Source organism: Cervus elaphus, chromosome 8, assembly GCF_910594005.1.
Source record: "Cervus elaphus chromosome 8, mCerEla1.1, whole genome shotgun sequence".
Classification (NCBI taxonomy): domain Eukaryota; kingdom Metazoa; phylum Chordata; class Mammalia; order Artiodactyla; family Cervidae; genus Cervus; species Cervus elaphus.
This window is the reverse complement of record NC_057822.1, coordinates 13,757,725-13,770,711: the sequence shown is the minus strand read 5'-3', so window position 1 is coordinate 13,770,711 and position 12,987 is coordinate 13,757,725. Positions and strand designations below refer to the sequence as shown.

At 57.9% G+C, this 12,987-nt stretch overlaps 1 protein-coding gene across 4 annotated transcripts; it reads right to left on the bottom strand.

The window, feature by feature from the left end:
• Nucleotides 1-1,580: 1,580 nt before the first annotated feature.
• Nucleotides 1,581-12,272, bottom strand: HCRTR1 (hypocretin receptor 1). Of its 4 annotated transcripts, XM_043909550.1 has the most exons (10): nt 11,611-12,272; nt 11,374-11,474; nt 10,634-10,940; nt 10,137-10,477; nt 9,783-9,961; nt 8,145-8,388; nt 7,682-7,797; nt 5,807-6,033; nt 4,601-4,722; nt 1,581-2,451 (listed from the first exon to the last, which is right to left on the bottom strand). In XM_043909550.1, the coding sequence occupies exons 4-10, from the start codon at nt 10,333-10,335 to the stop codon at nt 2,261-2,263; spliced, it is 1,278 nt and encodes a 425-aa protein (XP_043765485.1). In that variant the 5' UTR covers nt 10,336-10,477; nt 10,634-10,940; nt 11,374-11,474; nt 11,611-12,272; the 3' UTR covers nt 1,581-2,260. The 4 variants fall into 4 exon arrangements, with proteins under 4 accessions (XP_043765485.1, XP_043765484.1, XP_043765486.1 ...); XM_043909549.1 differs by having other exon boundaries at nt 10,137-10,940; XM_043909551.1 differs by lacking the exon at nt 10,634-10,940.
• Between the last annotated feature and the right edge of the window lie 715 nt (nt 12,273-12,987).

Below are 12,987 nucleotides of genomic sequence, written 5' to 3'. Positions count from 1 at the left end.
TGAGCCAGTTCAGCCCCATTCTCCTCTGGCTGCTGTTGTGCTAGAATCCTCGAGTTAGATGGAGTCCAGTTCCCAGAGGCCAGTCCCCATCTGGAGCTAGAACCCCCTCCATTTACTCCACCTTCAGTCTGGCCTCTGCTTGTCAACCTCCAGTGACGATTCAGTGCCTTTCTGGGCAGCCCATTTCCTCCTTGACGAATAGGGGCTTCTCCCTGAAGTGGATCCCACATCCTGCCACCTTGGAAATACCACTCATTGGCTGTGGTTTTCTCTCTCGGGCCACCTAGAACCTGTTTCACCCTCTCAGCACGCCAGCCCCCTAGGCAGCTGAAACCTGTCACTGCATTTCCCCCGGGCCTCCCTTCCCTAGGTCACATAAACCTGGGCTCCTCAGAAGCTCTTCACTGAGCTTCATCCCAGGTGACCTCTGAATCATCCGAGACCCCCAAAACGGAGGCCTGAGGCCCACCACGGTGCTGGGCTCAAACAGCAGAGAGTCGGGTAGAAATGCAGACATTAGGGGAAGCTTCTGTTGTTTCTTTGCTCCACTGAGCCACGTGTCTACTGAAACCCACATGTAGAACAGTGACAGTCATGTGCTGGCACCCTCTCGATCAGCTGGGACTGAGGAGCCCAGGACCTGGCTGCGTCCTTACGGGCATGGTTGGTTCTAGACTTGGGGGCCAGCCCTCACACCTCAGTCTACCACACCGCCCCTCCAAGCCTGGCTACAAACTTGACAAACAACTTTGGATCCCAAGGCCAGAGGGAGGGGAGTGGAGAATGGGTGGGACACCCCACATCCCGCCTGGCAGCGACTCACAGGAGCTGGGCTGACAGTCCTCTGGAGGGCGAGATGCCAGGCGCAGACCACTCCCTCCACCTGCTCTGCCCACGAGGATGGGTGCTGACGCGTCCTGGGCTGGGTCCCTGGCAGGAGCTGCATTTTGCCCCATTTTCTGACGGGCGAGGTCATTAATCAGGTTAAGCAGAGCCGGCAGTGCACAGGGCCGAGCCAGCCTCTGCCAGCTGTCTGCTGCTCCTCCCAGCAGAGAGCCCTTCAGACGGCGTCCCACCTCCTGCTCCGGCCGTGAGGATCAGGGCCTCCAGCCGCCCTCTAATCATCTGGTAGCAGATGGAGCCTGTCGAGCCCAGTCCGTGGCTTTCTCTTTTTATTCGGTGAGTTCACAGAAAAGAAATGCAAGCCCTGATCTCCAAGAAAGTGAAGATAACAGTAAACCAGTTAACCCTGCTGTCTGCCCACCTGCCCTCCCCCTGACCTTCCACAGGCTCCTGGGCCCAGGAGCTGACAGATGTGGTCACGACTGAGGTCCTGGCACCAGGATCGGTGCCGCGTGAGGGGGCAGCAGCCTGTGAACTCTGAGGCCTGGCCAGGAACCATCTGGGATCCAGTGTGTCGGGGGCAAGATGCGGGAGGGGTCAGCAGAGAGCTGCCTTCCGGCACTGCCTTGACTGCCCCCCCCCCCCACCTCCCCCAGCCTCCCCAGCTTCTCACTCCCTACCTTCTCCCTCCTAACCTAAGAAGCCCAGATTTTGTGCAATGACAAGGAAAGGGAACAGTCAGTGCCAGGCTTTTAATGAGAGTTGCTTCAGACTGCTAGCCTCCCTGCCAAACGGCCACGTGTTCTATGACACCACGCAATCAGCGGGGTCCAGCCTGCGGAGTGTGCACTTGGCACCTGGTTGGGGGGTGGGGGGCTGTTTTCCCACCAGAGAGGGGCTGGGCTCAGATTAGTTCACATGGGCCTCAAGGAGCGGCTGCCAAGTGCAGTCTGGGCTTTAGGGAGTTCCTGAACCAGATGGAAATGCCTGCTGGGACCCTTAAAGCAGACTCCAGGGAAGACCTGTAATTGGGTAGGAGAAGGTCTTTGGGAGTCAGGCCAAGCTCTGGAAGGATGATGGCGATGGATGGTACCATGGGGTATGGCCAAGTGAGAGGAGCGAGACGATAATCTTGTCTGTAATGCTTTGCAGTTTACAGAGAGCTTTCCACTTATCCTGAACATGCTTAATCCTCGCATCCGTCCCTCATAGGGGACACAGTTGAGAGAAGGGAAGTGACACTGCCTGGAGGCAAACAGGCAGAAAACCAGGAGTGGAGCCCCGGGCGGCCTCACACTGCAACCAGCAGTCTTTCCACAAGGTGTGGGGGTGGGCCCCCCAGGAGCCAGAGGAGCAGCCCAGGCAGAGGACAGGTTGCACCCCCGCTTCCCTCCAGAGCCACCAGCACGACCCTCACTCAGGGCAGCACCGTGGTGACGCTGGTGAGCAGCACATGCTCCGAGACTTTGGAGACGGAGCACCGGCTCTGCAAGGACAAGGACTTGTGGCTGGCAGAGGAGCGAGGGCTGGGGGCCTTCAGAGAGGCGCAGGGACCCAGGCCGGGCAGGCAGCAGGAGAAGGCGGCCTTAAACTGCTCCCGGAATTTGCCTTGGTTGAGAGACAGAAGACACAGCCATAAGGAGACAGAGGTGGCCTTCGGCCCAGAAACACCGACATAGTTCCAGCCAAGCTGCCTCTGAGGGGGATGGGAAGGAAGGGTAGCCCCGGGCAAGAGAGAGCCCCAAGGCGACCTCGCCCCTGCCAGGGAGAGTGAGGATAGGCCCTGGAGCAGATTCCCAAGGAGAAATGCAATTTTCACCTGATTCTTTGCGCCCTGGCTCTGAGCCTGGCTCAAAACGTGGCGTCTGGCTCAGGGACCTCAGGTCACCTCCACCCTGGCCGGCGTGTAGGTGAAGGGGCTCAGGGCTCACCATCTGCAGCTAAGCTTTGCCCACCTCTGCCCCGTGGTGGTGACGATGACCACAGCGGTGGCCCTTGCACGAGGCACTGTGCCCGCTGCCTGAGCTTGTCATCCAGCTCACCCCAGCACCCCGAGGGGCCCGAGTCCTTCATCTCCTCACTCCACTGATGAGACACACAGGTCCAGTGGCCTGTCACCACGCAGAATTTGGACCCCATTCTAATTCTAAAGCCCTTGGTTAAAGTTGAGGGGTGTGGGGGGACAGTGGGGAGGAGGGACCACCACGGCCACCTGTTCAGCCAGAGGACCCCAGGCAATAGACTGTGCTGTAACTGAACAACCACGTTTCATCACTGGCGAGCCACGCTGGCGCCCAGCAGAGGGCTGAGCACACAGCGCTGTGCTTAGTCGCTCAGCTGCGTCCGACTCTGCGACCCCAGATTGTAGCCCGCCAGACTCTGTCCATGGGGATTCTCCAGGCAAGAATAATGGAGTGGGTTGCCATGCCCTCCTCCAGGGGATCGCCCCAACAGGGATTGAACCCAGGTCTCCTGCATCGTAGGCAGATTTTTTTTTTTACCGTCTGAGCTACCAGGGAAGCCCCCAGCATAGAGTAGGCGCTCAGTAAATGTAGGGCAAATGAAGGAATGCTCTCCATCACGTGCTCATCTCTGTTCTCTGAGCCAGAAACCACTGGCTGCTGCTGCTGCTGCTCTTAAGTCACTTGGGTCGTGTCCGACTCTGTGCGACCCCATAGACAGCAGCCCACCAGGCTCCTCTGTCCCTGGGACTCTCCAGGCAAGAACACTGGAGTGGGTTGCCATTTCCTTCTCCAATGCATGAAAGTGAAAAGTGAAAGTGAAGTCGCTCAGTTGTGTCCGACTCTTGGCGACCCCATGGACTGTAGCCTACCAGGCTGCTCCGTCCATGGGATTTACCAGGCAGGAGTACTGGAGTAGGTTGCCATTGCCTCTCTGAACCACTGGCTAGCCTTTGTTAAGTAATTCTTTAGTCTCACTGAAGGGTAAAATATTGACCCTGGCCCCTTTAACTTTTCAACTTTTTTGCAAAAGTCGTTTGCGTCCAGGCTTGAAGAGTCATCTGGTCCTCAGGCCTGGTCCAAGTCAGAGGTCTGGTGAGTCACACTCTGCTGAGCCCAGGCGGGGGCTGGGGGTGGGGCCTTTCCCCCCTGAGGCCGGGAGGTAGCGGAAGAGGGAGGGGGCTGTGGGACAGCTGGGAGGGGAGACCTGCAGGGAGCAGGGACCACAGATGCCTGGAGAGGGACAGGGCTGGTGCTGGAGGCAGGTGGATTCAGGGGTAGCCCCCCCAGATCCTGGCCATGCTGCCCGTCTGTGTCTAGCTGGGCATTCGGAAGCCACTTCCTGGCTCTGGGCTGCCTCTGCTGGTGGCCCTCCCTTCCTCCCATGCCTTGATTATGCAGTCACCTCTTCAGACTGGGGCTCCATCTGGAGCCTGTGTCAACCAGACTGGCTGATCGGTGGTCCTGCTCTGCATGTGTCAGGCAGGGGTGGTGAGCTGGCCCACCCCTGACCTCCCGCCCACCCACTGGTCTGCGTCATCTGCAAAACTGGATCCAGGTGCTGGTCGCCTTCTTCGGCCACTACTGGGAATGTAGCCTGTCTCCCACTCAAACCAAGACTCCTGGGCGGGGCCAGGTGATCCCCCTGAGTAGGAGTGCGCAGAGCAGGGTCACTGTCCCCAGGAGGGAGCAGGTGTATCCTCCCAGGCTTTAGTCAGCCTGGACTGGAGATGCAGAGACTGCTGTCCCGGGGACTGTTGCCACCCTCTGTTACTCTGCGTCTGCAGCCCACTCACCACTGAGGAAGTTGTAGATGATGGGGTTGGCAGCGCTGTTGGCATACACCAGCCAGTGAGAGAAGGTGAAGCAGGCGTAGACAGCTTCTCGGTCGCTGGCTTGGCGGAACATCCCGAACACCCTAGGACCGGGGGCAGGACACTCAGAAATGGGGTGTGTGTGTGTGTGTGTGTGTGTCTGTTGGGCAGGAGTCACCATCCTCATCGAGCATACAGGAAAACCAGAACTCAGAAAAGGAAAGTGAGTTGACCAAGGTCACGCAGCTCATGAATGGCTGTAAAGTACAGGAGTCCCATGGTCCCTTCTGTTCACCAGATGGCCTTTTCCGGGGCCTCTGGGTCTGGGGTCCTGACCACAGTTTGGGGTTCTTGAGCACAGAGCATATGACCGGAGTGGGCCTGGGGGCAGGGGCCAGGGTACCTCGGCTCAGTCACTGGCTGGCTGACCCCCTGGGGCTCCCCTTCCCCTTTATCATCTGTCTTCACAGCAGCATGATGAGTCATAGACATCATCCGATTTTCAAAGAGAGAACAGATTCAGAGAAGAAAAGTGATGTGCCCAAGATCACACAGCCAGGAAGTGGCCGAGCACAAACTCACACTCAGATTGTCTCACATTGTGGCGAACAGCCCAGTGTTTTGCCTTCCCCACCCCCACCCCACCAAGGCCTCTCTGCTCTTCCAGACACCCGTGGGCGTGGTCCCTCCCTTCAAGTCTCTGCCAAATGTCACTTTCTCAGGCCTTTTTAAAAAACCATTACATCTTAAAAAAAAAAAAAAGATTTTTTAAAAAAACCCCACCAATCTCAGTCATTGTCACTTCCTATCCCCTTTCCTTATTTTTTTCTTCCTAGCAGTTATCCCTGGCTGACATTGTAATATATTAATATGTCCATTCTCTCTCCCACCAGATGTCACCTCCACGAAGGCAGGACGTTGTCCCCTGCACTTGTTCATTCTGTTCCCAGCCCCTGCCATCTGATGACTGAGTGAATAGATGAGAGGATTTTCACGATAGCCTCAGGAGGCAGGCGGGCTATTCCTCCCATTTTACAGCTGAGGAGATTGAGGCTCAAAGAAGAGAAACAACTGTCCCAAGGTCACACTGAATGAGCGGTGGGCTAGTTTTTCTCTAAAACTGAGACAGCTCCTTTCTCTGACTCCACCAGCTCTCCCCGCCCCCAACCGCTCCCCAGGCGCTCTCACCTCTTGAGGACGTTGAGGACACTGATGGGCAGGTAGCAGAGGGCAAAGACCAGCAGCACCACCATCAGCATCTTGGCTGTCTTCCTCCGAGCTCGCATCTGCTTCACCTCGGCCAGGAAGGCGCGGGCCCGAGGCTGGGGCTCTGCACCCAGGCCTTGCCCCTGGTCCTCCAGCTGGACTGAGGGCCGCTTCCAGTTCCTGACCAGGGCTGACGTGGTGCCAGGGATCTGTCCAGCACACAGACGGCAGTTGTGGGTACAGCCCCTTGGGAGGGGTGTTCTGTTTGCTGGGCTGGACTCTGGGGCAGGGCAGAGGTGAGCAAGGGAACAAACCCTTGCAGTAGGAAGGAACTAATACTCACGATAAAGACCAATATTCTGGACTTGAGTATACTTCCATTTTTCCATTAGCTCATTGTGAGACCTCCCACAATATGCCTCTTGGGAACATATTGTTGGCCTTTAATTATAGATGAGGTAGGGGGCCCTCAAGAAGTCCCTAGGTCACAGCCTGGGGCCTGAACATCCTCCTAGCTACCCATCCATCTTCCTCAGTGGTGAGTTGTATCATCCTCTGGCCCATGGTTGACTCTAGGAGGCCTGAGCAAGGGGTGAATAGGTGGGCAGCATGGAATGGCCTCGGCCTCAGAGCACAGGTCCCAGCCTAGGTCGGTGCCTGCAGGCCTGTGATGGTTCTGGGCTCCTGGAGCAGCACAGATTCCTTCACAGCCCCTCCCACACTGGACACCTGAATCAACCCTACAACAGAAGGGCATGGGGCTAGAGTTCAGGAAACCTGGGGTCTAGGGCCAGCTGAGCCATCCATGAGCTATGTGACCTTGGTATGTGACTCACTTTTCTTTTCTGAGCCTTGGTTTTTCCTGTTGGTCGGACACAACTGAGCAACTTTCACTTTGCACAATGTTTGAGAATCTGCATCAGAACTGGAGAAGGGAAAGGCTACCCACTCCAGTATTCTGGTCTTGAGAATTCCATGGACTGTACAGTCCATGGGGTCACAGAGAGTTGAACACAACTGAGTGACTTTCCCTCACTCTGCACTTTTTCCTGTTGGTAAGGATAGTGACTCCTGCCATCTTGACCGGGGGACTGTGAGGAGCAGATGGCAAGTGTTGGTGGACCGCAAGGCTGCTCGTATTCTGGCTGGCATCCTCTCCCTGTCCAGGCACTGATCCAGGACTCACCCCCACAAGTGCCAAGGGCCACGGAGCACCCCCTCCCTTGGCAAACGCCCCCCACCCCCCACCGTGGAACTTGCTGTCGGTCAGTTTGTAATAGAGGAGAGAAGGAAGGCTCTGGAACCAGGAGGGCTGTTACTCATTGGCTGTGGCAAACTGGTTGCCCTTCCTCAGTGTTTGTATTGTGGGTAATATTGCTTCTTCGGTTAAATATTAATCGCTATGAAGACACTGCAAGCCAAGTGCCTAACTGGGAAGCAGCACAGAGGTACAATTATCGTTGGAACCCCTAGACCTGGGTTTTAGTCCCTGACCTTCCACTCACTTGTGAAGGATTTGGGAGAAGTTGCTTTGCCTCTCTGGGTCTCAGTTCTCTCATATATGGAGTTGGGGATAATGTTTGGTGGTGGAGAGGATACAAGACTGGCTGGGAGTGTCCGGAATGATAACTACTGAGACTAGGACGGTGGCAGGCAGCTACTGCTATTAGAACAGTATCAATTACTCCTTGGTTCCAGGGCCGGCACTAGCACTTCTGGCCTGGAGTTTGTCCCTGGGCCTTGCCTCTCTGGTTGCAGCCAGAACGGCATGTTCTGAAGGCAGAGGACTGTGTACTCCCTCAGATGAGGACCCTTTTGCCCTCCCAGCCCAGACAGTGACACCAGAGTGGGCCTCACCTGGCGGCCCCAGAGCTTGCGGAAGATCTGGAAATAGGCCATGGCCATGAGGCCCAGCGGCGCCAGGTAGGTGACGATGAAGAAGCAGCTGTGGTAGATCTTGGGATAGAGATCGTCTGCAGGGGCCAAGAGATGCAAGTGTTGGGCCCCCAGCCAGCACCGCTTAGCAATACCACCCTGCCCCAACTAGAGCCAAAGCTCGGCCCCATGCAGGAGCCCTGGCAGAGAGACCCTGGAGTTACCCAGCCCATGGGTGTGTCCATCCCGGAGGAACCCTGGCACAGCTGTCTACCCTAGAGGAGGTACCCACCCTGGAGGTAACCCTGGTAGATGCCTGCTCTAGAGTGTCCTCCTGAGAGACCCTGGGGTGCCCACTGCAAAAGTGCCCTGAGAGATGTCTACCACTGGGTATGTATCCCAGAGGTGCCCACCTCAGATGCCCTCTCAAGGCTCCCGCTCTTACCAGCCCAGCGTTCATCACAGACGGAGAAGAGCCGGGTGCGGTTGGCTAGCTCCGGCAGCACACTGCTGCACTCCATGACCGCAGCCTGGGGCACCATGACGGCCAGCGACACAGCCCAGATACCCAGGATGGAGCCCCGGGCACGCCGGGCAGTGCTCTTGAACAGCAGAGGGTGGCAGATGGCATACCAGCGGTCCAAGGCGATGAAGCTGAGGGTCAGCACTGCCACAGACACAGACACGGCCTGCCCCGTGGGGACACAATGTCAGTCCTTTTGGGGCCACCCGGGGACATGGGGTGAGTGATGGAGCTCACAGCCCAGAAATAGCAGGCAGCCAGGTGCAGTGCAGATCCTGACTCCACCACCTACTGCCTGGGTGTTGTGCTATGCCTAGTTACTCAGTCATGTCCGGCTCTTTGTGATCCCACAGACCGTGGCCCACCAGGCTCCTCTGTCCATGGGATTCTCCATGGCAAGAGTACTCCAGAGAATGCTGTGCCCTCCTCCAGGGGATCTTCCCAGCCCAGGGATCGAACCCAGGTCTCCTCATTACAGGCAGATTCTTCGCTGTCTGAACCACAAGGGAAGCCTTACTGCCAGGGTAGATTTGATCAAATCACTTACCCTCTCTGAGCCTCATCTGCAGAATGAGAATATATCATCCTCCTGGCAGGATTCTTTTTAGAATAAGTGAAATTATGGGTGGAGAACATCCAGCCTGAGACCTGGCACATAGCAGGTGTAATAACTTACACTTTTCGAAATAACTACGTGCCAGACACTGTTCTCAGGATCCTCACAATGACTCAGGAGGTGAGTACTCTTACCTCCAAGGTACAGATGAGGAAACTGAAGAACAGAAATGTTAAATAACTTGCCTTAGGTGAATTTCCTCACCTGCCTGTCTTTATTTTCAGGGTGGCCGGAGTTAATCAGTTGAGTGGAAAACCTCAATATAATGGGAAAACCAAGAGGCATTCTCTCTGCCCTGGGATTTCATCCTTTTCCCCAGGCTGTAAGCGAAAAGAGTCCTCATTCTGGGAGGCAGAGATGAACCAAGGCCAGAGATGCAGGTGGGCACTGGCTCCACGAGTGCCCCCTGCCCTCTGGGGTATAGGGAGGTGGGGCAAGGGATGAAACCCTGGCCTCTGGCCAGTCCTCCTTCCACCCTGCCAACCCCACTGGGTGTCTTGATTCCCACCACTGGGAAAGGGAAGGCCCAGGCCAGCGGTGGGAGGGGAGGGGAGGGAGGGCACTCTCTCTGGCAGGCCCCCTCAAATCTGCCCTCCCCTGGATCAGGGAGCAGCCCAGCGCTCTGTCTCAGCAGGCTTGTGCCTGGCTCCTCATTGGTGTGCCTGAGTACCTGGAGGTGACTGTACATGTGTCCCCAACTGACTGTGTGTATGTCTGCGGGTGTGACCTGGAGGGGATCTCTGTATCAGCACGTGGGGCTGTGTCTGTGTCCTTAAGTGTCGGGCCTGGTAGCTGGCTCCTGCTGACAGTAGAGCATGACATTGTCGAGGTCCTGAACCACCGTCGGAAAGTCAAGACTAAGGGTCCCTGAGACCTACGCAAGGCCGTGGTTGTTGGGCTTGGTGTGTCAGAAGGATCATGAGGGTCACCCAGGCGGAGCTCACCTGTAGATAGGGGATGACCTTGCAGAGGGCATGGCCAAAGAGCCAGGATTCAGTGATGTCTACTAACAAGCTGGCCGGCAGGCAGATGGCTGTCACCAGCACGTCGGCCAGGGACAGGTTGACGATAAAGTAGTTGGTGACCGTCCTCATGTGGTGGTTCCGCCACACGGCCAGGCACACTGCAGGGTGGGCAGGGGGGAGAGATGAGGCTGGAGGCAGAGCCACGCCCAGTCTAGCTGGGCCCCATCAGTGAGACCCTTCCCCCATACTACATGGTAGGGACTGGGGAGAAAAGTGAGGCCCAGGACCCCTCCCAGTCCCTAGGGGGACCCCACAGCACCCCTAGAGACCTACCCAGCGTGTTGCCCACCAGGGCTACGAAGAACACAGCCACGTAGGCTGCGATGAGGACCCACTCGTACTGCTTCGGGTACAAATAATCACGCCACAGATAGCGGAGAAACTCGTCTTCGTAGTCTGGAGGCTCCGGGGACTGTTCCCTGCCCTCAGTGGGGACCCCCATCTGGGGCCCTGGTGTGGCTGAGGGCTCCATGAGCTCAGGAGCCACTATGGCTGATGGGCATCCCAGGCTCTCCCCAGGGAGGGGTGCACCTGGGCCAGGCCTCAGCCCACTTCCCTCGGGACAGGGGGCCCAGTCTTGCACTCAGGTGTTTAGGGCCCCAGCCCCAAACATTCTGAAGGAAGGAAGGAAGAAAGGGAACATTAGGGAGTGTGCTGGGTTACGTGCAGATAAGCTCTCTCTTAATTCTCACAATCATATGGGTTAGGATGAGCCTGAAATGGTTGGAGAAAGCCTTGCATCCCCATTCCATACCAGTTGGCCAACTCACCTCTCAGCCTCGGTTTCCCCATCTATCTCGTAGAGTAATAACTGAATCTGCCTCACAGGGTCAGTGAGGAGAAATCAGCTCTAATGAACGCCAAAGGTTTTACCCAGAAACTGGCTGGCTTCCTGGCCATTGCGGGTTACCGCTATTAAGAGCTCCGCTTTGCAGAGACAGAAGCTCAGAGAGGTTGAGCCCCTTGCTCAAGGTCACAAGGCCACTAAGGTCTGTCTGAGTCCACCAAACACCACAGCTTAGGAAGGAGAAGCCATCCCGGTTGCAAACACCTTCTCTCCTGAGTCAGTTCACGGGCCTGAATTTGGGGGTTGTAAAAAAAATGATCAAGGGAGGCTTTCAGAGACCCAGGCCCCGCCCACCAGACCTGTCAGACTCTCCCAGGTGGACACACACGGTGTGGGTGGAGGTGCGGGGAGGAGCTGACAACCTCCCTGAAAGCGAGGGGAGAGCCTCACGCCCAGGGGCTGAGCGGGTCACCCCCAGCCCCAGATAGTCCCCGCCTTGAAACCCGCGGCCGCGATGAGCCCCGGTGGCCGCCAGGGGTCGCTGGACCGGCGCGCCGGCCGCCCTCTTCATTCATAAATCCGGCCTCGCACCCCGCTGCTCCTCCCTCGCTCAGACCCCTCCTCCCCCCAAACTGAGCCTGGACGACCCCGGATGTGTGTAGGAGGGTTGCGGATCCCTGGAGACCCCCGGGGGAGCAGGAGGGGTCTCCTTCACATCCCTACCGGGCGCCGACGGACACGCTTCCCCAGCGGGACCTCATTGCATTTCGGGGGCTGTGGGGCGGTGGTCTGGGGAGCGAGGGCGCGAAGGGTTCTTTAGGAACCTGCCGGAAAGAGGGCAGAGCCTGCTGGGGACCCAGCCTCCCAGCACCCAGGTCACAGCTCCCGAGACGCTTGGCTCCCGCCGAGGGTCCTCTGGAACCGCCCACTCCGGGCCCAGGGGTCCCCCAAGCCCCGCACCTGTTGGCTCTGGGACCCGGGCGTCCTCGGCTGCTGATCCCCCGATCGTGCAACGGGACTTCGCCTCCCCTCCCGGAAGGCCGGTCTCTGGGGCCCGGGGCTCGGGGCTGGGGGCGGGCACCAGGCTGGGGCAGCCCCCTTCCTAGGCTGCGCTGTCTGGGCTGGCTCGGCTGGGCGCGAGCGCCGGCTCCGACGCGGGCTGTGGCTGGGCGCGGGCTCCGCGGAGCTGTGCGCCGCGGGGAGCGGGGACGGCGCGGGAGGGGCAGGGCAGGGAGGGGGGGCCCCAGCCTGTCTCGGCTGCAGGTCTCCCAACCCCCGAGTCTCGGAGGGCGGAGGGAGAGGCTCGTCCCTCCCAGCTCACGACTTCACGCGTCCATCCCACCTTCATTCATGTGTCCATCCGTTCATTCATTACGTTCGTTTGCATTCAACATTCCTGCCTCCGCCTACGCTGCATTCAGAGCGCACCTACTGTGTGCCGGCGGGCCCCCGGGCAGCTTCGGAGAGCCACAGTGCTGGAGGTGGGTCCCAGCTCCACCTCTGCCCGCTGCCTTACCTAGCTGACGAGGATGATGGCACAGGTGGGTGATCAGGGCGAGAGAACGTCGCCTGCACCGTCTCCTGCCAGGCTCCAGCTGTTGCTGGAGCAGCGAGCTCCCGGAGAAGCCTAAAGACCCTACTCGCCCATCTCCCAGCCTCTGATTCTATCTGCCCTCCCGTCCTTTCTGTTCATGACTGCTTCACCCCTCCCAAGATAGGGAGGATAGATGGGGGCAGCACGCAGGGGAGCAGAGGGGCTGATGAATTCAACAAACATTTTCTCAGCTGTGTGTCAGGCAATGAGCTAGAATATTACCGCTGCCGTTTGCACAGTCCCCGCCATGCATGATCCCATTTAATCATCACATCAACCCGGTGAGGCGCTTCTTCACCATCCCCATTGCACAGATAAGGACCCTGGCCTCACGTGATTCAGTGACTTGTCCAGGGTCACACAGCAGAGGCCGAGCTGGGATTCAATCCTGCCCAGTTCTCCAGGTCTATCCTCCTCCTTCACCAGACAGAGGTGCCCAGGCTGGCTGGAGGCAGGTGGGTTCACAGCCAGGCAAGTCCTCTACAGTGTGACAGAGCTGCTGGGGCACAGAAGGACAGATTGATTCAACCAGGACAGCAGGAGAGTCTCCTAGAGCAGGGATGTAGAGACCTAATGAGAAGCCCTGCGGTGGGGGTAGGGGGTGGGGATTCAAGGCAGAAGAAACAACAGGGACAAAGGTATGGCGGTTGGGCCTTCCGGGAGTCACAAGCCGGTGAAGGGTGACCTCCTAGGCATTGAGCCATCACCTTGACCATCCTCTATGTCTGGACAGGACCTTCCTA

Coding starts and splice junctions, on each gene's coding strand:
- HCRTR1 (XM_043909549.1), bottom strand. CDS start 10,335: ATGGAGCCCTCAGCCACACCAGGGCCCCAGATGGGGGTCCCCACTGAG. Junction 8,389..9,782: donor AGGTCATCCCCTATCTACAG/GTGAGCTCCGCC, acceptor CCCACGGGGCAG/GCCGTGTCTGTGTCTGTGGC. Junction 6,034..7,681: donor GCAAGCTCTGGGGCCGCCAG/GTGAGGCCCACT, acceptor TGTGCTGGACAG/ATCCCTGGCACCACGTCAGC.